Source organism: Lissotriton helveticus, chromosome 4_1 (assembly GCF_964261635.1).
Source record: "Lissotriton helveticus chromosome 4_1, aLisHel1.1, whole genome shotgun sequence".
Lineage (NCBI taxonomy): Eukaryota > Metazoa > Chordata > Amphibia > Caudata > Salamandridae > Lissotriton > Lissotriton helveticus.
The window spans coordinates 212,518,434-212,539,246 of NC_136063.1; the positions used below are offsets into that span (position 1 = coordinate 212,518,434).

General features: G+C 42.2%; 1 protein-coding gene across 1 annotated transcript in view; it reads left to right on the forward strand.

The window, feature by feature from the left end:
* The window catches only part of COL22A1 (collagen type XXII alpha 1 chain), a 1,057,215-nt gene that overhangs the window by 950,980 nt on the left and 85,422 nt on the right, over window positions 1-20,813 (forward strand). The window contains exons 41-43 of the mRNA XM_078686128.1: window positions 4,228-4,275; window positions 11,624-11,737; window positions 13,298-13,351. Coding sequence (XP_078542254.1) covers window positions 4,228-4,275; window positions 11,624-11,737; window positions 13,298-13,351 — 216 coding nt within the window. The remainder of the gene's footprint in view (window positions 1-4,227; window positions 4,276-11,623; window positions 11,738-13,297; window positions 13,352-20,813) is intronic.

Below are 20,813 nucleotides of genomic sequence, written 5' to 3' on the forward strand. Positions count from 1 at the left end.
ACACAATTCTATATCATTGGTTAATAACAAATCAGCCCCTTAATAAACTCTAATATTATTAAATAACCATTGATTTCAAATAAAGTAGAAATAATTAGGATATGATGGGATATAGAAGAAGAAAAATAAATTAAATTCAAACATAGTTCATGCATATGACCCACTAATGTTATCTACAAATCATTTCATTGGGTTGTTTCAGCTAGTAATATCTGATTTTTTACTTCAGTATTTCATATTATTATTATCTATAGCATTCTTACTTATAGCTTAATTATGGAGAGAAATGACAAATGTACATCGATCCACGATGTACTGGACATCATATGTAGAATGGTTCCTCTAGAACATGTGGGCACCATCTTTATCCCAGTTCTATCCCTGTAGCAGCAGCCTTATGTTCATGACTACTGATATTCCCTACTGCTTGCCCTCACTCGAAAATTGCCCTCTCGGAAGTCATGGAAACCTCAACTGTTATAGATGTCAGAATTAAGCAGGCAACCATAAGCCTACACTAAAAGATTTGTCATTTTAGTGTTGGCATTCAAGTACATTTTTAGTTTGTACTATCTTTGTTTCCGGTCACCAAATACAACCACATACAGCCCCGTGGGCCAGTAGAGAAAGTCACACAGTTGCTTCCCTTTATAAGGCCATCAAATCCTCAAAGTCACAATGCATGTCAAACATGCAATGAACCCAATAAAGAAAATGCACATAAAATATTACTATCTCTTCCTACAATGTGGTGCCACTTACAGTACCTCAGATAATCTGAGGAGTCTTAATGGGAGAAGAACACAGCGCATTAAGAATAGAATGTATCATAGACCAACTCTAAACAAAAAGGGGCATATTTTCAAAGAAGTGAAGAAACGTGGCATTTGCCTTCTTGGCTTAATGCAGCGCTCTGCCACTTCTGAAATGCAGGGCTGCACCGTATGTGTGCTGTGTTGTGCAGCACACATAGAAGTGGCAACTCGTCATTTTTAAAGTGATTGTATTTGTGCAGGAAGGGACACCTTTCTGCACATAAGCAATCATACAGGGTGTTTTGCTTTTTCTGTGTGTGCTGCACAACACAGCACACATAGAAACATCAAAAACGAGGAGAAATAAAGCATTTCTCCTCGTTTCACCATGTTAAGACCAGGTTTTCCCATTTTCTGCCCCTTCCACGCTAAGTATAGCATGAAACGGGTGCCTTATTCACAAGGCAGCGTTAAGCCATGTTAAGTGGCTTAATACTGCCTTGTGAATAACGCGAAGCCCCTATCGCCACAGGGACGTTAAAAAAAGTGACGTTCCTGCGGTGATAGGGGCTTGTAAATATGCCCCACAGTTTCCCCATGCGTCCCCAAACCAGTGAGGTATTTTCTAGCCATCAGAGATGTCAGCTATCACCTTGCTCCTACTTATGCCTGGGGGGAAGCTCCCAAATCAATTAATAAATAGCCAGGCTGGACCAAAACTTAGTCCAAATAGGATTTTCTAACCAGTGACAATAGAAAAATGTCTCCTTTTTGTTATACTCTTAGTCGCACTTGGGAGTCCAGTTGCATTGGGTTTTTCGCCATATGTCCATGAACACCCTCTCCCTGGCCAAAATATCAAATAAGGACAAATCAGTAAATCCCCTCCACCCTCTGAATGATGGCACAGATCAGTTGATCACACCACCACTATGCCTGTACTACGAGTAGACTCCGGGGTCTTCGTAGGTCATGGGGCGCCCGTAGACCTTCACAATCGCCTCCCAGATACATTTTAATGCCAGATCTATCAAGTCTGTAAATGTCCCAACGACACAGTCAGGGAGAGCATCCAATGCCACCTTAATAAGTATATCGACAGAACCAGGACATTGGCAGACCTTGCAAATTATCTCAGGCCTCGTACCCCTCCTGCAGTTCAGTGGAGGCATCAGTTGCATTTCTCGGGAAGACTGTTATCGTCTTCAATTCCTTATTTCTGGTCACCTGGCTTCTTGCCTCCTGTTTATCTTTCATCACCAAAAGTCTGTCTGTTAGCCCCCCTCCATGTTTTCCTCAATGCTGGGCATGGTGGCCTCAGTCGTGTTTCTTATCTCCCGCATATAACATGGAGAGCATATAGGGGCCGATGTATCATCCGTTTTTTTTGTCGCAAACGCTGCGATTCGTAAAAAAGCAGAGTTGGCGACAAAAAAATCGGCAAATGTGATGTATTTAAAAATCGCAACGCAAGATTAGGGAATCGCAGAATTTGCAATTCCTTAATTTTGCGCAAGCATTTAAGGAATCGCAAAAAGCGATTCCTTAAATGCTTTGTAAGAAACATTACAGTTTAGCGATTTTACACTAAGAAACTTGTAGTTGGTGGTAATTTGCGAATTCTTTTACAAATGCACTTTTTGGCATTTGTAAAGGTGGCATGTGGCGCTCATACATGCCCTTAGGGCATGTATGTGCGCCATATGCGCACACATGTAAATGTCAGGGGTGCAGCAGGCTGTCCTTAAGACACCCTTGCACCCTTGAAATTATTCTCAATTTTCTAATCGCAATTAAGGAATTTTAAGAAATCGCTATAAAATAGCCATTTTCTACATACATCCCAAATTGCAATTCTCAAATAGCGATTTCTAAAAAAATCGCTATTTGAGAATCCCAAATGATGGTGACGATACATCTGCCCCTTAATGATTTGAGAAGAGTATTCTTTCCACTCTATAACTCTGTGCCCTCTGTGGGTTCAATGGTTGCAGTCCTCCAAGTTGGCCATTGAACCAGCAAAGCACAATGTAAAGAAGCCCTTCTTCCCTTTTTCTACCTGCCATGGATGCAACGAAGATTTAAAGACAGCAGTGTAATGCATTTAGTCACAATTTTTAATAGGCAGGGCAGTAACGGGTCCAGAAAACCGAGACAGTGAGAGAGTCAGACTTGCAAGTGGGTACTTGCTCACTGTGATGTTGATTCACAGTAAACATTAGCTGCAGTGTTGTGGGAGTCTCAGGAATTCGCCCACCTCACCATTTAATCTTCCACTTACTCCCTGTGCCTTGATGGTTCACTGTGGAGCTATGCCTCAATATACAAGCTGGATAAATGCTCCTCCCCACTATGATTTGATGGTATACGTCTAGCCGCTTTCACCTTTCACAAAGAAGAGTGCCTGGAGCAGAGTCACCAGCCTCAGCTCCGATGTGGGTGGGACTTCGGTGCCTGACAGGCAAGGTATCCACTGGGGTTAATTCATTGCCATCAAGCTCTGATCTCATCACCCCTAGGGTGTGCCAACTTCCCAGTGATATGAGCCAGTAAAAGTAGGCACTCCAGCCCCAAGGAGAGGGCAGACCGGTGGCCAAATAAGTCCAGACTGTGGTCCTTCAGAGCTCGGATTGAAGGCACCTCATTAACAAAACTTAACATGTGTATTTGTAAAGCGCATATTCACCCACAAGGGTATCTTGGCACTGAATAACATGTTTAATGTTACCCAACTCAATGATACTCATGTTATAGACCTCATAAGGATGAAAGGCTAAGTAGTTCCGCTCAAATTGAGATTCCTTAAATGCAATTATTCGCAATTTAGCGATTTCTAGATTTGCGATTTTTGCATTTGAGATGATGAATCCCAAATGCAAAAATTGCGCTCGCAAAGGGCCTGATTCTCAGAATCTGGCCATTTGCCAGCCGATTTTGGCTTGATGAATCTGGCCGCTAGTCCCTACATTTTGCGCATTAGTCCACTGAGCCCCAAACCTGGCTAAATTACACTTTAAGGGTTTTTTTGCACTCATTTTTCCACCATGAACATAGTTTTTCCACTGGAGAAACCACTTCTGCACCTGTTAAAATGTAACTTTTCAATATTATGTGGCTCTAAAAAAACAAACCCCCTCTCATATTCGGAGGACATTTCTACAAAGTTCAGACCTAATGGATGTTCTATTAATATCACAGGCCGCACTACTCACACACTACTATACTCTGTTTGGTAAGAGGGAATTTTTGTGTGGTTCCGTACACGTCACTCATTCATAGTTTCTTTTTCTCCACTGGGTGACCATCTCTGGTGACTTCTTGAGCTCCACCTGTGTAGCCTCAACTGCAGCCAAGATGGTGCAATAGGTGCCATAAATGTGTTGTTGAATGCACAAGTCTTTTTGAAACAATAAAGTGCATGCACCGCCTTCCTTTGCTGTACTCATGGTAACGTGTGTGTTCCTGTCTCTAGGGGCCGGCCTCGGTTCTGAATCCAGCGGACTTGAGCCATCTGGTCAAGGTAAGTTGTGATAGGAAGGCACACGGTTGTTGAACCTGTGTATCTTAAACATTATATAGGCCATTTATTGTGTCATTGAAACTGCTTTTGAACAACCCATTCACTAGGAATAGGTCACAAAACATCTGGGTAAATGCAATTCAGTTACATTTAGTAAAGATAACTTGATTGGTTCATAATGGGCCACTGTAGATGTGGTGAAAGATTCTAATTGTGCATTTCACAGGTGAAAAGTGGCTCAAGTCTTCTAAGCTGCACTGGTGCAGCAAGGATGCAACTGGCCCTAATGCGAACAAGGAAAATGGGCTCTCTGATCCGCTCATGCATATTCCAGGCCACCATGACCAGCGTACGGAGTGGTCCCTGGGCCCGGTGCCACTGCACCTTTTTCACTAACCATAGCTAAGTCCATGTGTATGAGGCCACATGCCTGGCATTGGTAGTTTATTGGTAGAAATTGCGCATGTGACAGAGGTGCCCATAAACCGACCGATGGGGAAAAAATCGTGTCACCCTGTTTTCTTCCTGGGGCGATATCAGTGCTGCAGCGATTATTCAATTAAAGCCCCACAAATATGGCATGAGTTCTGTACATTCTGTGAATATCGAGAAGCTTTAACGTAGATCTATAGATGTTCTTATGATGAATTTTTGTTGGGAAAACGGCCTTTACAACCCGGGCTGAGCCACATATGCTGTTTCCCCGCAAGCTGAACCACACTTGCCTTAACCGCACCAATGGCTGAACCGAGCATATGCGTTGTTAATGCAATGCGTGGTCTAGATGCCCAGATGGGTGGACACAGGAAGAGGAAGGGTCGGGAGAGGGAGCTCCGGGACATTGTCTGGTAAGTGGGTATGCGGCCAAGTTTTGGATTGTGGGTGTAGTTTTTAGGGGCGTATTTTTAGGGCTCGGGGGTTAGGAATGTTTTCAGGGTTATTTTTAGGGGTTGGGGTGTTTAGGGGTTGGGTGTTGGGGTTGTTTTTAGGGCTTGGGTGGGTCGGGGTTATTTGTAGGGCTCAGGGAAGTTTGGGGATGTTTCAAGGCTCAGGGGGTCTAATGTTGTTTTTAGGGGTTGTGGGGTAGGTGTTGTTTTTAGGGCTTGGGGAGTCAGGTTGTTTTTAGGGCTCAGGGGTTGGGGTTGTTTTAGGGCTTAGGGCTTGGGGGCTGAGGTGTGATCTTTAACACACATACATATCACTTTACCAATACCTTTACTAATACATTTCGTGGTAAAGGCATGCATGGTAAAGGCATACGTGGTAAAGAAATGTGTTTTTCAGACGCATTTATTGTTCATGCAGCGTTGTAGAGGGCACGCATGTTTAGCAATGCCTGACTCTGTCATACAATCATTTTTTTGGAGTACAAGTGGGTCTGGGCTAAACTGATTGGTTTAGACTTTGATTTTAGTTCTAGTGCAGCTTTTCAACTCGGAACAGTTCAAGAGCTCTAAGCTCACCTTAAAACAGTAGTTGTAAGACAATGCACTTATTTATACTAAGAAAAAGAACGGCAATGTGGTGCTGAGTCAGCGTCATCCTAGCTAGGAGCAAAAAAAGAGTGAGCTAGAAACCTTCTCTTTCAGCAACGCCCGTGTAAGGGACAGTGTACCAATTGTCGGTGCACATACGGCTGGTGCTTTGACCTTTTGTGTGTCATAAATCAAGTTTCTAAGAGTTGTTGGCAAGTCAAATGCTTGGTGACAATATTTGTCCTGAAAACACACCTCCCAACGGTTCCGGTTTATGAACAAAGTGCTGAGTTCAAAGACACAAAGGCTGGTTTTCAATGTATTCCTTCCCTGACTCTAAAACCGCATTTTGATGAGTAGGAAGGTGCCCTTTGTGAGTGCAGGGATGTTAAGGAATGTGTTGCCAGTTCACACAAATAAACATTGTGGCATGATCTACAGAACTATTTCAGTTTTACTAGTTTTTTGTGTCTGATTCAGCTATACTTTCGAATTAGTTATGTGCCTTTTCACAAATGCTGTCAGCTTTTTTCACTGACTGTTTTTGAAAACACCACATACAGACACACATTTGTAAAATTTCACTTTTTATTTTTGCATGAATTTTCCTTTTGCATAAAAGTTCTGTGTAGTACTAATTTTAGAAGAAAAAGAGCGTGTAAAAATCCGTCCTTTATTTGTCCCAAATTCAAAGAAGAATACTGTTCATTCATTAATTATCATCAGTCCATTCAAAAATAATCACTTAGGAGTCTTGTGTTTCTTAATGGATCCAAATGTTTTTATTCAATCAATGCTTGTCATCAAAAGCTGTCAACGCAGCCTAGCTGACGCGCTTCGTCCCTACGGACATCATCAGGGCTCAAGATCATGATTCAGTCAGAAGACTGTTATTTTCTCTGAGTCTGTCAATGTGCACCACAATTCACATAAATGTTTCATGATGATAATTAAGGTATGAACAGTATGATTCTTTGACTTTTAGAAAGACAAATCAAGGATGGACTTTTACACGCTCCTTTTCTTCTAAAATTGGGTTTTGCATGAACGTGGTCCTGGGGCAGTATGACCACTTAAAGTTGAGCGTGAGAGTATGCTAATGGAATTGTCCTGATATTACACCTTTTGCTTAGCCCACACTTCCAGTTGCAGAATTATTAGTTTGTAGTGCTTTCCCTACACTTACAAAAGCCCTTATGACTGAAGCATCTGTGTGGGAAATGCATCTCCAAATATATGCAAAACCTGGCTGGGTTACACAGTGGGGTTGTTTATCGCAATTTTTTTTTTTTTTTACAGAGTTTTATATAGCGCAAACTAGACCCGAACTGAATCGGGTATCAGAGCGCTTTACATAGCACCAGTTACGTTACATGAGGACATGCATTCATTTTAGGCACGGGGAGATTAAGTGATTTGCCCAGAATCACAGGAGGTTTTTGGCGTCGTTACCGAGACTCGAACCCAGATCCTCAAGTCCGAGGTCGAGCGCCCTAGCCGTTAGGCCAGCTCCTCTCCCCTAATGCCTCATGGGTCTCCTCTGAAGCCCACTGGTTAAAGTTAAGCACAAACCTGTGTGTCTATAGAACTTTTCAATCAAGTGTGAGCTACACATTAATAGGTTAAAACATTTTCTAGGAAGATGCCATCTGAGAAATGCTGTGTTTTTAAATGAAAATGTTGTCTGGATCCTACATGTTTGGCTCAGGACAGAGCTAAGTTTAATTTGTCTAGCTTCCTGGTGGAGTGGGTGCTTTCTTTTGGTATTTGGCTACAGCTGTGCTACTTATTTATGTATTCGCTAATCTTTTTATATAATGGAGAGAGGGGCTTGCCAGGAAGAAGCCACGCCTTTGTGTGGTGGTGAGATCCCTGATTTACCTGATTCGAACATTCAAGTCAAGTCATAAAACTTTGGGGCATATTATCAAGGGGGTTTATCTCTGCTTTTTTGGCTTTAAAAGCCAAGAAAGCGGAGATAAAATTATCTCCCTATTACCTAGCTGTCGCTAACACCAGTTAGCGACAGCTAGTAGGAGATAGCGACCATCTTGGGCCCCACTTTGCATGTCAGTGATATTTATCACTAATGACATGCAAAGTGGGCGTGCCAAGATGTTAGCGACTGGAAACAGTCGCTAACATCGCTATCTCCTATTACCAACTAATGGAGATATTCGCGCTAAGCGCAAATATATTTTCAAAAGCTAACACCTGCCCTGAGCAGTTCTTAGCCATGTTATCCAATGGGAGGTGGATAACATGGCTAAGAGCATTAGCTCGGTAATGCATGAATATCGCGGACTTTTCAGCGATATTCATGCATTGCGGGCGATTTTTATCGCATTTTCGATAAACCTTGGTAATACCAAGGTTTATTTGCGATAAAAATCGCCGCAGCTCAGCGGTAAATTTTTGTCTCTAACCAAGCAATAGCGATAATTATCGCTATTGCTTGGTAATATGCCCCTTTATTCGCTTTGTCAAGCAACTCATAAAAGCACACGTCACAATTCATCCAGTAAGATAAACAAGAAAAAAAGTTCATAATTACATTAAAATATACAAAATCACTAATACGTCGCTAAATCAAATGGAAAAAACAAAAGGTGGAGGCAGGTAGCTATTAGAAACAAAATAGCAACCCATGCAAAATCTGTACCCACAGTCATTTCTCACTGCATATTCTACATTTTAGTGCACTCATTTAGCCATTCCGCTTTTGTATTTTGAGCACACCTTTAATCAAATTACAAACAGCGACACATATATCAGATGAGTCAAGTGAATGTAAATAACTGAAACCTTCTCTAGAATAGCACGGGCGGTAAGGCCTCAGTATCGGAAGCAAAAATGCATATATCATATTTCTATACAATGCACAAAGCAGGACAAAGTGCAAAGTTGATTGTTTTTCAGAGTTGTCGCAAGGACAAGTCGGGAGGTTATTATACCAGCCGCCTTGATTGGGGAAAGTTACAAGAAAGTGCACTGTGCCCAAACGAAATCTCGTTAAGTAAAATCTATTGTGCGACTCCAGAGGAAAACTAAGATAAAATATATTCCGCTTTGCAAGGGAACTAGCGTTGTCCATACTCGGAGAGCTTTGCTGATTCTTTGGCTGTTTGTGGTGTGTAATACTTACTCTTGTGTAATATGCTTGTGTAAACCATGGACTTAATTAAGAACTTTGCTTGAGATGGCATTTTAGAAGGATCTTTTAAAAAAAGTCTAATAGCTCCAATTCGCTAAATGCACATTTCTGGTAACCAGACCAAGGAGTCCTCTAAGCCTTGGCCATAGATAGACAGTCTATAATAATGGATCTGGAATATTCTTACTCCGGTGTACAGAAGAGTTTTACCCATAACAGCAAGGGAGGAAGACCAATGTGATCCTCTTTACAACCCAGACCCAGTTCAGAATGACAGAAAGAGGTCAATGCACTCTTGGAGACCATCAAGACCTTTCTGATAAATTTTTCTCCATTAATTGGAGCTTGCCACATTTCATATAACATCCCACACTCCAGCCCCATAGGTAGCAATTGAGAAGTGTTTAGCTACATAGAGTGTGGTAATTTCTTTGACAGGCTTATGGCTCAGTTTTGCTGAAAAGTGAAACAGTGCCTTATGGCTCTAGTCATTTGCTGTTCCCTTAGGGTCAGTAGGGAGTCCCATGATAACCGGATATTAAATAGAATCCCTGGGTGAGAGAAATTGTGGACTTTCTCAGTCCGATTACCCTGGACAGCAAAATAGTGTGTGACTTAGGGTCACACACTATAGCGAAAGACTTTTTGTGATTCACCTTTAAATCCAAAGATGACATAAAGTCTACAAAGGCCCCTAGGGATCTTTCGAGGCTCATAGCCGTCCTTGCAAGAATGACAGTGTTATTTGCATAAAGTAATGCTGTGACAAGGTTTTGGCGATCGTTGGGCAGTCTAAAGCCTTTTGTAGAAGGTGGGCTTCTAGGCCATTTGTGTAAACAAGAAATATGAAGGGGGCTAAAATACAGCACGAACAGAGCACTCTATTGAGACCATTGAGTTTGTTCTCTCACCGTCACTACCATAACGTATTTTGACCATAATGTTAAAGTGAAGCCTGCCCAGCAGAACAAAAAGGGGTTCCTCCACCCCCATATCTTTCATCATGCTCCTCAATCTGTCACAATTGATGGTATTGAATGTGCTGGATAAGTCCATGAAGGCCAGATATAAAGAGCACTTCATGAACTTATTGTATTTACTGACAATCAATGACAGATTCCTGCACTGACCACTGTGCCCATTCCCCGTCAAAGGCCATACTGTGTTTTGGAGAGGACATTATTTGCAGAAGCCCACTCTGGTAACCCAAGACTTTTGCTGTGGCATCGATTAGGGATATTGGCCAATAGCAGAGCGGGTCCTCCCTATCCCCTTTCTTAAAGATAGGGACCACAGTAGCATCTTTGCATGAGGCAGGCAGAGGACCTATTTTAGAGGCCCTACAAATATTTATTAGAAGGGGATGTTGCCTTGTGAGAGTGGCAAATTGGATGAAGAGCAGTTACTTAAACCTTAACTCAGCTAAAGCAGAACTGCTCCCCCTCAATCCGGTCTAGTGTATGGTGGCCATCGCAAGTTGGCCCGCCTCCCACTCCGGTGTAGCAGGTCAGGAACCTGAGTCAAATTTAATAAGCAGCTGTGTTCCGCTTCAAAGGTGATGGCAGTTACAAGGGTTTGTTTTGCCGTTTTGAAAAACCGTAAAAAACTTCTGAGGTTAGTTCGTGACGTCACAAGGAAAACCATTGTTCATTCTTTAATCACCGCGCATTTGAATGATACTAAAATCTTATACTTGGGTCTTCCTGACTATCACTCTAGCTGTTTGCCCCCGATGCAGAATGCTGCTATTAGGCTCTTATTAGGTATTCCCAGACAAGACTATGTCTTAAAATACCTGAAATACTCACTCTGGCTTTCAGGGTGACTACAGATTCATTGTAAATGACTTCCTATTAACTTCGGAGCAGTCCGCAACAGAATCCCACTTTATTTGGGGGATAGAATTTGAGCATATACAAGATATCTCATATCCACTAGTCAGTCATTACTAGTAGTCCTGACTGTACGATGGACTCATCTCGTGGGCCGGTCTTTCTCCTTTAGGACTCCTGGGCTCTGGAACCGCCTTCCCCTTAAAATTCATATGTATCCCATAAACAGATCTATAAAAAAACAAGTAAAAACCTGCTTGTTCTAGTCATGGTAATTTGCCTTGTTTCCTCCTTCTTGACAGCATATGTAGCACTTGAATAAATGTTAGACAGCCGTGTGCTCTACAAATCATTCATTCATTCATTTGTTCATTCATTCGTTCATTCATATTCAGCAATAACCATGTACACAGGGCCTGGTTAGCACAGGCATTGAGAACCTACATTGAATTGCACAGGTGGCTTGTTGTACATAGTAAGTTGATGCTGTATATTCACAAAATATAAAATATCATCATAAATGGGGTGTAACTATACATCTTACAGAATGATGATGTTAGAATATGCATGAGTAAATGTGCTTGCATTGGTTTTTCCAATGCACGGTCCCACTGTACATTGCAGTGCAGACATTCTCATGTCAAAAGCACAGAATAGTTTATCTGTATCGAGACTGGGAATAGTAGAACAATTAGTGAAGATGTGAAAACACGATTTGCCCAAAAAAACCTCAGGTGGAGAAAAAAGAAGAATTTTTTTTGCAAATGTACTACTGCGCATGCACTTTTTCCTTCTGACCCAGGCTGTCAATTTCGTAGAAAATGAACACAGTGAAAAGTACCTAAATATCTTGTATTCATCAACCCTCCTGTACCCTTCCGTTTCAGGACATGTGCACAGACTGCCCACCCGGACCACCCGGCCTTCCTGGTATGCCAGGCTTCAAGGGCGATAAAGGTCACCAAGGACCTGCTGGAAAAGATGGATCTGATGGGAAGAAGGTGAGAGATATGTCAAGACCAACTGAATCAATGGACATCTTGTCTTTCATCTGTCAGGTGTAAATACCTGTGCTGGTTATTGTTCTCTCATTGGTGTGAATCTATTTAACTCCTTTAAATATGCATTGGGTACACAAGCAGTGGTGTCTAATAATGTAGCCCTGCATTTATCATGATGGAAAACCTTGTGATAATCATTTAACCCCTTCAGCGCTAATGACAAGGGTAACTCGTCATGGACTTTCCATTGATTTCAATGGAAAGTCAATGAAGCTCATCGACCACCCTTAGCAGCCAAGTGGTTAAATAATAGTAGAACATTGAAATGTTGTGAGCTCTATTGAAAGCAATGGAGTGCTCCAGGCTTCTAATTGGCCGGTAGAAGCCCAGAGTTCTGACATCCAATGTTGTCCTTCACAGATGTTGCTGTGAACAAAGGCCTCACGGAGCCGAGGGTATTCTTCTTGAGGCTTTTGTTTTATTTGTTATAACATTCTGCCCTCTAGTGTTGGAATGTTCTAATAGTCTTATAGTCCTCCTTAGGTGGGCTATACTGGCAATAAAGTCCCCTTCCCCCGATGAAGGCCCCAGTGAAAGAGGGACTTTAATGGTCTGTATAGCCTGCTACAGTAGGCAATAAGGCTATATAAATCAGATTGCGGTCTACACATTTCATCATTTCATATTGTGGTGCCTGTTCAGGGTTCTCGTGTACAAGCAACAAACACTAGTACTACTAAGACTTGCTCATCCTTGTCATAGGAATTATGGTCATTACTCCACTCTGTTTCAATCTGTCAGTGAAGAGGATGTGGATAAAGCTGTCCTCACAGACGTAGTGGAATGTGGACATTTGGCTAAGACTTTCACTGTGGCAAGAAAACCTGCAGCCACGCCCAATGTAAAGGCAACTTGTCTCGGCATGATACCAATACCACTCGTTCACCCTACACATCTCCAAATAGGCACTTGGTTCCACATGAGGAGTGTCACATGCCCTGTGTCTTAACCAAGGACCCAATGACTTTTCCCTTTAAGTTAGACCATGACCTCATAGTTATTCAGGCATTTCTTCTCTCAGTTACATTTTATATACATTTTCTGACTTTTTTATGTTTGTCAGTAAAGCTGCCTGTATTTGCTGCTGTGAAAAGATGTGCAATGCGCTGTGTGCTACCATAGCTGTCAACTTTTCGAACTTAATTAAAAAAAGTATATTTATAGTTTATACACGCCCTATAAACTTCATTCAAGCACAAAGGTTGAATAGTTCCAGAACAGAAATTGGCTGCAGCAAGATGTAGCTAGTCTGGAGGAGTCGTAAATTGAGAAGATGCAATGAATTTATCATACTGAATAAAATGTAAATCTTTAAGTGCAAGACTGCCCTTCCTTTCCTGAAGTGTGATTAAATAATGCAACTCAGAGGCACGTGCAGCTACTGCAAATATAATATTGTAATGCAGGAAGCTTGTTTTTAAATACGCAAAGTTAATACGCCTAATACTAATTAACCTACAGTAAATTGATGCTAATTTCACCGTAACTTTTTATTTTCAGGGAGAAAATGGACTCAGAGGCCTTCCTGGTCCCCAAGGTCTGGATGGAATAAAGGTGACTTATTTCTCCATGTTGTCAACACTCTCCAACTAATACTTGCTTTGATCCTTTTCATGGGTGCCCATCAGTATTTCAGTGGAAAGCTAACTCAATGCACTGTATCACACAATTAACACTGCTATCAAGGTAGAAGTTATGGGAGCCATTGTGGCTATTTCTGAAGGATTCCCATCATAGTCCCTCACTAGTGGTCTTTAGTTTGACCTTATATTCACCTTGAGTTTGCTTTTGATGAATGCAAGGAGCAAATAATAAAGTACATTGGCAATAATCTCTTAGTCTGACTGAACTGCACACACATACACACACACACACACACACACACACCTCCCTCCCCCCAAACAGCAGAGGGTGCTTACTGCATGATGAACAGTTCCCTCCACTAGGAAACCTCTCTAAAACGACAACCACTTTCAAAACTGTGTATAAGTATGATGGCACAATGACAGGCAACCACACGGCTATAGGCAGATAAAGGCATTTAGAGGCACAGCAAATGATGCAATCATGTGAGGACAGCTCATCGAGGTCACAGTTGCAGGGTAAATCTGTAAAGTATGTCTAGGTATGGCTAACAACTTGCATTCACTCATACATGGTTATACAGAGGAAACAGCAGGCCCACTGCTGTCCAAGGGCACATTTATGGGCACTTCACGACCACTACTCATATTCATGCTGTCATGGGATTGCAGGGCTGGCTTTTGGGCGGTGCGATATGTGCAGCTGCACCTGGCACTGAGCTTGTTTGGTGCTGTGGTTAGAGATAACTTACTGGTTCAAAAGCACCTGCTGCACAGTTGTTTTCTGACAACAATAAAATGTCAAGATAACTCTGGTGATTAATGGTCGTTCTAGAGAGAGATCGAGTTTGTTAATTGGCACTTTTGACTCATCATAAAGTAGCTCAGAGCGTTAATATGCCTGCTGCAAAGAACGTGTAGCTTACGCTCACAAATCAGTATTTTATGTGGATAGCTCGGTTGGTTACTGTTTTTGTCACAGAGATCCTTTTGTTACTTGCAATTCATAAGTTAACAATACTGATATAGCACAGTAGCCTATGAACTGTCATCAAAGAGCTACCAGCAAACTGCGTAGTATAGGTTAGAACATCTTCCGTTATCCCGGTGTTGCTAAAAAGTTTATTTTGGGTATAAACATTCGTATTAGTAAAGTTGGTTAACTCCATTCTCTGTGTTAAGTTTTAAATCTTGAGTTTGTGCTTCTCCAGAAAAAAACACCCGTAAAATATACTGCCTCCTACTACGGATGACACGTGACTTCTATGCCTTGTAATTCTGTTTTATGTAACATTTCCTATAGATTGATTTACACACTTGTATAAACTCATTATCTCTGTATAATGTGTGTGTGATGAGACCCTACATTAGTATGAAGGAATGAAATACATGTGAGAAAGCGTCTATGGAGAGGTTAGGGGCACTGTCGGAGGCTGGTACTGATGGTATCCATGGAGAAGAAGGTCATTGGAGGGAGCCAAAAAAAGACGGTGGCACCAGGCACCAACAGCACTAAAGCCGGCCCTGTGGGATTGGCACATTCAGCTGCCCTGTAGAATCTGGGAATTTTACTTCTCAGTTTGCTTTATCGTGCCCTCTCAACATTCAGGGATAGAACCATATCCGTTTCTAGACAAAGGTTTTAGAGAACTTAAACAAACCCTTCTAACTCTTCAATGCTAGCAATATGGTGCCATTCTACTAGAGGAAAAAGAATTGATTCTTACCCATTGAAACTCTATTCATCTAGAGCAAGAGGCAGCTCCATTGGTTTCAGCCTATTTCATTCATCCTGAAAACCCAGTGGATATGGAAGCGCATCAGCATCATAGCAACAGAATGACAAAGGCAACTGAATCTAGAAATAACATAAACGGATTGAGCTGGATTTAAACACAGGTTCTTCAACTGGAACCAGATGATCAGCAAGATGCGTGCACAGTTTGCGTGTATCATCTAGTGCACGTAAAGCACAGCCCTTGTAAATGGTGGAGAGGTATTGTGCAATATACTTTACCTAAATATCCACAATACCTGTTCAACTCGTTTGGCCAGTAAAAAAGGCTAGCTGAATATCTCCTTCGAACAGCAGTTCGGTATCTTAGCCAACCTTGTATCTTAAAAGAAGTAATTATGTGCAAGATCAAGTAAAAAACTATTAAATAAAATGAATAATGAAATGTTCAGGTGAGGAATTTCGAAAAATAATACCAAATAATTTCTAGACACTGTTATTGACAAATTACAGATGAAGTATTCCCAGTAAAATAAAGAATAAGCACATTTCCAATGCCATAGTAGTATTTCTTCCCTAGAGTAAGAAATACATCTATAAAAAGGTAAAGTATTGCCATATGGAACAGTAGCAGTCTCTGAGACCTGAGAGAGAACCTGGCGTGTGCCTAAAGGTGGTTCCAGTATTGGCCAAAGCTGCTTTGAATGATTAGCATTACCTAGGGTGCATTAACGTTTCTGCAAGAAGGAGCTAATGCTGAGGATATCAGAAGTATTATCAGATAACTTGAGACAGAAATACATTCTTCCTGTAAATTAGTCTAGATCCAAATTATGTACTGAAATTGTCATAGAGTTTTAGTGAACTCCTTATCTTAATTTCTCTTTGATGCAGACGAGATGTCGGCATCTGTAGTTTTCATGGCATCCTCATGCCTTCACAGACTTTAATGTACCAGGGCACAATACATGTCTATACACCGCTTCAGACAACCCTCAAGTGAACCCTAACTAAAATGATGGAGGCAAAACAAAGTCAACACAAAATGCATCATCAGATGAGGTCTTCCCAGTGCTTTGGTATCAACGGCTCAGTTGTGTAAAGATTGGTCTATTTGTATCAGTACAATTTTCACACCATCACCACAATGGAAGTCAAGGAACCAGATATGCCACCCAGTTATAACTAAGGAGTCACCCTTGTTGAAACCACCTTGTGCAGCTGTGTTCTATCTTTAATGATAGGAGAAACTTTATGAGGTTCCACTTTCTATGTGTATTTTCCTTCGGGAGTTCTGAGGCATCGTTCAGTAAGCTGGCCAGCCTGTGGTGTACCACTATTGGGCTAGGTTCTTGAGTAAATGTCCTTGCTACATTATTGTGGCTGCAGATTTCCTTCACAACAAACTGGTGCCAACTGGAGCCCAGGGGGTCTGCAGGATGGAACACAACTGATGGTTACACAAACCCACTTATAGGACAAATAAAGCAGGCATGTGGGAGAGACAGGTTACCCTGTGAAAAACTGTACCATATCAAAGCACAAATGGTTGAAAAACCCCATTTATAGGGGTAGCAAGGCATGCACCATTAGAGAGACAGGCTACTGTGTGAAGAACTGTACCACATTTCAACCCAGTATTGACTGTTAGGACTAACTGTTAGATTACCCTGCCTCCGAGATCATCCAGTTTTACTGTTGTGCGTTATGAAGACATAGAGGGGGATATTGACAAGAAAGTGGCGGAGAGAGGCATAGCCTTCTTGGCTTAACCCCTCTCTCCGCCACTTTGGAAAAGCAAGGCTGCACCATATTCACAAGGACATGGTGGCACCTTGCTTTTCTCCCTGAGATGGCGCTACGTTTCACAACTTAGTGCCAACGCAGGCACCGTTGCACCAGAGTGCAAGGGTGTTTGCAAGCAGGGAGGTTTGTTTATGTAGAGGAAGGTGTCCCTTCCTTCACATAAACAAACCTAAAATGCCAGTTTGACATAATCTGGTCCAACCACCCTTTTATATGAGGGTGTGATGATGCGAATTAGAGGAAGGAGTGGATGCAGCAGTTGAGCACCTTAAGAGAAGTAGGGCCCTGTTAAGGAAAGGATTTAAGACAGAGATAGTTATGTTCTGGCCTTACTGCAACATATTTTACAAACTGCCATGATGGCAGGATTATGCAGAGAGACAGACAAAGTATGTAACCAATAATGTGGAGAGACAGATTTGTACCATAAGAGAAACTAAGTGACCAATTGATTAGGTTCGCCCATGAGGGATGTCTAAGTCAGACCATGACAAAGAAATGGGTATGAAAAACATTTGGTCGGTGGGGTGTGGCTTAACAGATATAAAATGGGTAGTGGATTGTAAAGTATGCAAGGATGGGAGAAAATATTGACACCGGATGAAGGTTAGTGCAGCATGTTAATAATTTAGCTGTCCCACGGTTTAAAGTTTGTTTAGATTTCAGTAGGGGACTCTTCCAGATTCCTTTGCTTTGCTTTGCTGTGTCAGTGGATGTGCATACCAGGTGGATCAAAGTGGAGTACATGTCGAAGGTGAACACTAACAAAGCATAACTTTTGAGGAGTATTTTTGGAATAGATGTATCATGACTGATAATGGTACCCAGATCACTTCACATGAAATGTAGGCTTTCTTGGAAGGGTTTGGCATGAATCCTTACTGGCCCACCTTATGCAGTCCACAAGATTATGAAATAGTAGACCAATCAAATGATCAAGGGCACAATGGATATGGAAGTTAAGAGTAGGCTCTAGATGGCTGTGATGCATATTTTATGGGCATTCTGTACTACAATGAATTCATCTACTGGCCAGATGGGTAAAGAGAGAACGGCTAAAAAATTTCACTGGAAACATATTTCAACGAGGGCTGTGCAACAAGAAGCAAAGTTAGCGACAACAGTTGGCTTTGTGAAGGTGATTGGGTAAAGGTGAAACCAGAAAGGATTGATATAGGATTTTTTAAAGTTTAGGGATCTTACAGAGTGCAAACAGTGGGGTGTAAATATGTGGTTTAAGAAAATGGTTAAATGTAAAATATAAGGTTCACAGCTTTATATCAAAGAGGTGGAGAGTTGGCCGTCACAACGCACGCGACGTTACAACGCATGCGTTCACTACGCACCCCATTACATCGGAGGCGCCATTAGATCGCGGGCGCTTACAACGGACACGGGAGACAACGCTGGAACCACGAGAGACAGAATGAAACATATCTCTAGAGTGACGGAAACACGCCCATGAGGAACATGGCGGCGGGCTGAGCGCCGGTCGCGGAAGCACCGAGGTGGTTTTCCCGATGGCCGAGTAAAGACGCTGCATTTTTTCCTAAAGGTGAGCTTATGATGCGCAATTTCCCTTAGCCATCCGAGCGGTAACTAAGCTGATCCCTTTGCTTTTCCTGCCGAGGTAACTGGCTGTCGCCGTGGACGCTGCAGCTGCAGCGGACGGCACTAGGACCTGTCTATCCCAGGATTGGGGGACGGAATCGACGGAATGGGTTTCCGAAAACTCCTGAGGCAAGCGTGTTGAAAACAGCTTTACTGGAGTATGCTGCTGAAAGTTTGTAAGCTGGATGCCTTCTCTTTTCATCTAACCCGACTTTAAAACTTGGTTAAAGATATCGGCAGGTGGCAGATTTAAACACGCCTCGGATCAAGAGCAACACATCCCGGTAAGGTGGAAAACAAGGGGGAGTAGCGGTAATAGTCTCCCCTATCCCGTACATCTTAACCAGCTGTATCTTGCAATTCACTTGATTTTCCTTACTTCGAGGTTAGGTTTATTCAAAGGAAAAAAAAAGGGGGAGTGCAAGGACACCTACAGATACTTTTAGATCTGTGCTCTCTTTTTTCCTATGTTGGAAGAACGCAGACGGTATTTTTGGAGCAGACTCCGCTCCGCACTACCTAGACTTAAGTTAGGGAGTCTGGCAACTCATATACCTGAGCAACAGCCCCACAAAACGGAGGCTGAGGGAAAGAAGTTGTACTCCCTCGTAGTAAGGGGTAGGGAGAAGGGATGTAATGTGGTAGAAACCCAAGCATCTTACACCGGGAGGTGGGGTTGTATGGATCCAACGCAGCCAGATCTTTCAACACATGAGATCAGTAAAGCCCCAATACAGGAGTGGGTTTTATCAAAATGTTCGGGGTCTGAAGGTCAAAAGCTGAAGCAGAAGGAAAGTGTCACACTTGAAACTACTGGGTCGGCTAATACTGATATAAGCTCAAATCTGGTAAAACAAGGAAATATCCCTCCTGCTAAGAGAAATAGGTACCAGTTGAGATCTAGGGCAGAATTAAAAGGGAAGGGCGTTTCAGATTTTGAGGAGAGAGAGCGACCTATGCCACTAACCCCTTGTAAAAGCAAAAAGAAAAAGATCACCTTAATTAAAAAACTTAAGGGAGCATCTCACGAGAGTCAAGCTGTGAAAAGTACCCCCTCCCTTAAATCTTTCTTCAAAGTCCTAGATCTGGCTAAACGTTCCCCAATTCTGTCAGAGGACAACATCGGCATCGTACCCTCAGAAAACCGTTACGGGGATTTGGAGAATTTGGGAAATATGGAAAACGCAGAGGAGGGAACAGAATCACAGAACATAGCAAGTTCTGAGCTGCACAAGAGTCAGCCAAATCTATCAGAGGTTGAAAGCACAAAGACACTTCAAGGATCAAATGCTCAGGGCAACCTAATTAAAGCACCTCCTGCAGATAAAGCGAGAGGGAAGCAAGATACTAGACCCAAAAGTCAAGCTGTACATAGCAGCTTTAAGGAAGGTGAAGACGGGACAAGAAGAAATGATGTAAGCAAAGTCAATCCATCAGACTCTGTTCAAATGACTCTAGGTACAAGGAGAAGGTCTGAGGACTCTAGTGAGCAGGAGAGTGATCGGCTAGGGGATCTTTTTCGATCCTTAAGATGTGATATGATGTCGAAATTTGAAATATCGGAAAATAACCAGAAAACAATCCAGGACAGATTTGACGGGTTAGAGGCAAAGTTAGAGGAAGTCACTTTGCGTACAGGGAACCTGGAAACAGAAGCAGCTGCTTTGAATAAAACTGCACACAGTAATCAAAAAGACATAGAACTTCTTAAAACTCAAAACAGATCACTGGTTATGGACATTGAGAGGTTGGAGACTCATGCTAGGAGGAATAACCTAAGGATCCTAAAGATTCCGGAAGGGGAAGAGTCGGAGGACTTAAAGGGCTTTGTTTGTGGACTTTTGAGGGATGGTGTTTTAAAAGATCGCCCGGATATAAACCTGGAGGCAGAAATCCAAAGGGTACACAGAGACCCATACAAGAGACGCTCGGATAGGAAAACACCAAGGAGAATTCTAGTAAATTTTCAAACCTACAGCGTTAAGGAACTTATTTTAGGAAGATCCCTATCAAAGTCAGATCTATGTTATAAATCTAGTCCTTATATCATAAGGTCCGATATTGGTGCGAGAACTGCACAAAGACAATGGGAGCTGGGTACCAGAATGCCGGATCTAAGATTAGTGGGAGCGCATGTTCAGATGAGATTCCCGGCTATGCTCAGGATCATGTGGAAAAATAAGACATACAGTTTCACACAACCAGAAGAGGTCGATAATTTTTTGGACCGAATAAAAAGCGAGCAGGAGGAATAGTAACGGGTAGAACTGGCAATTACTTT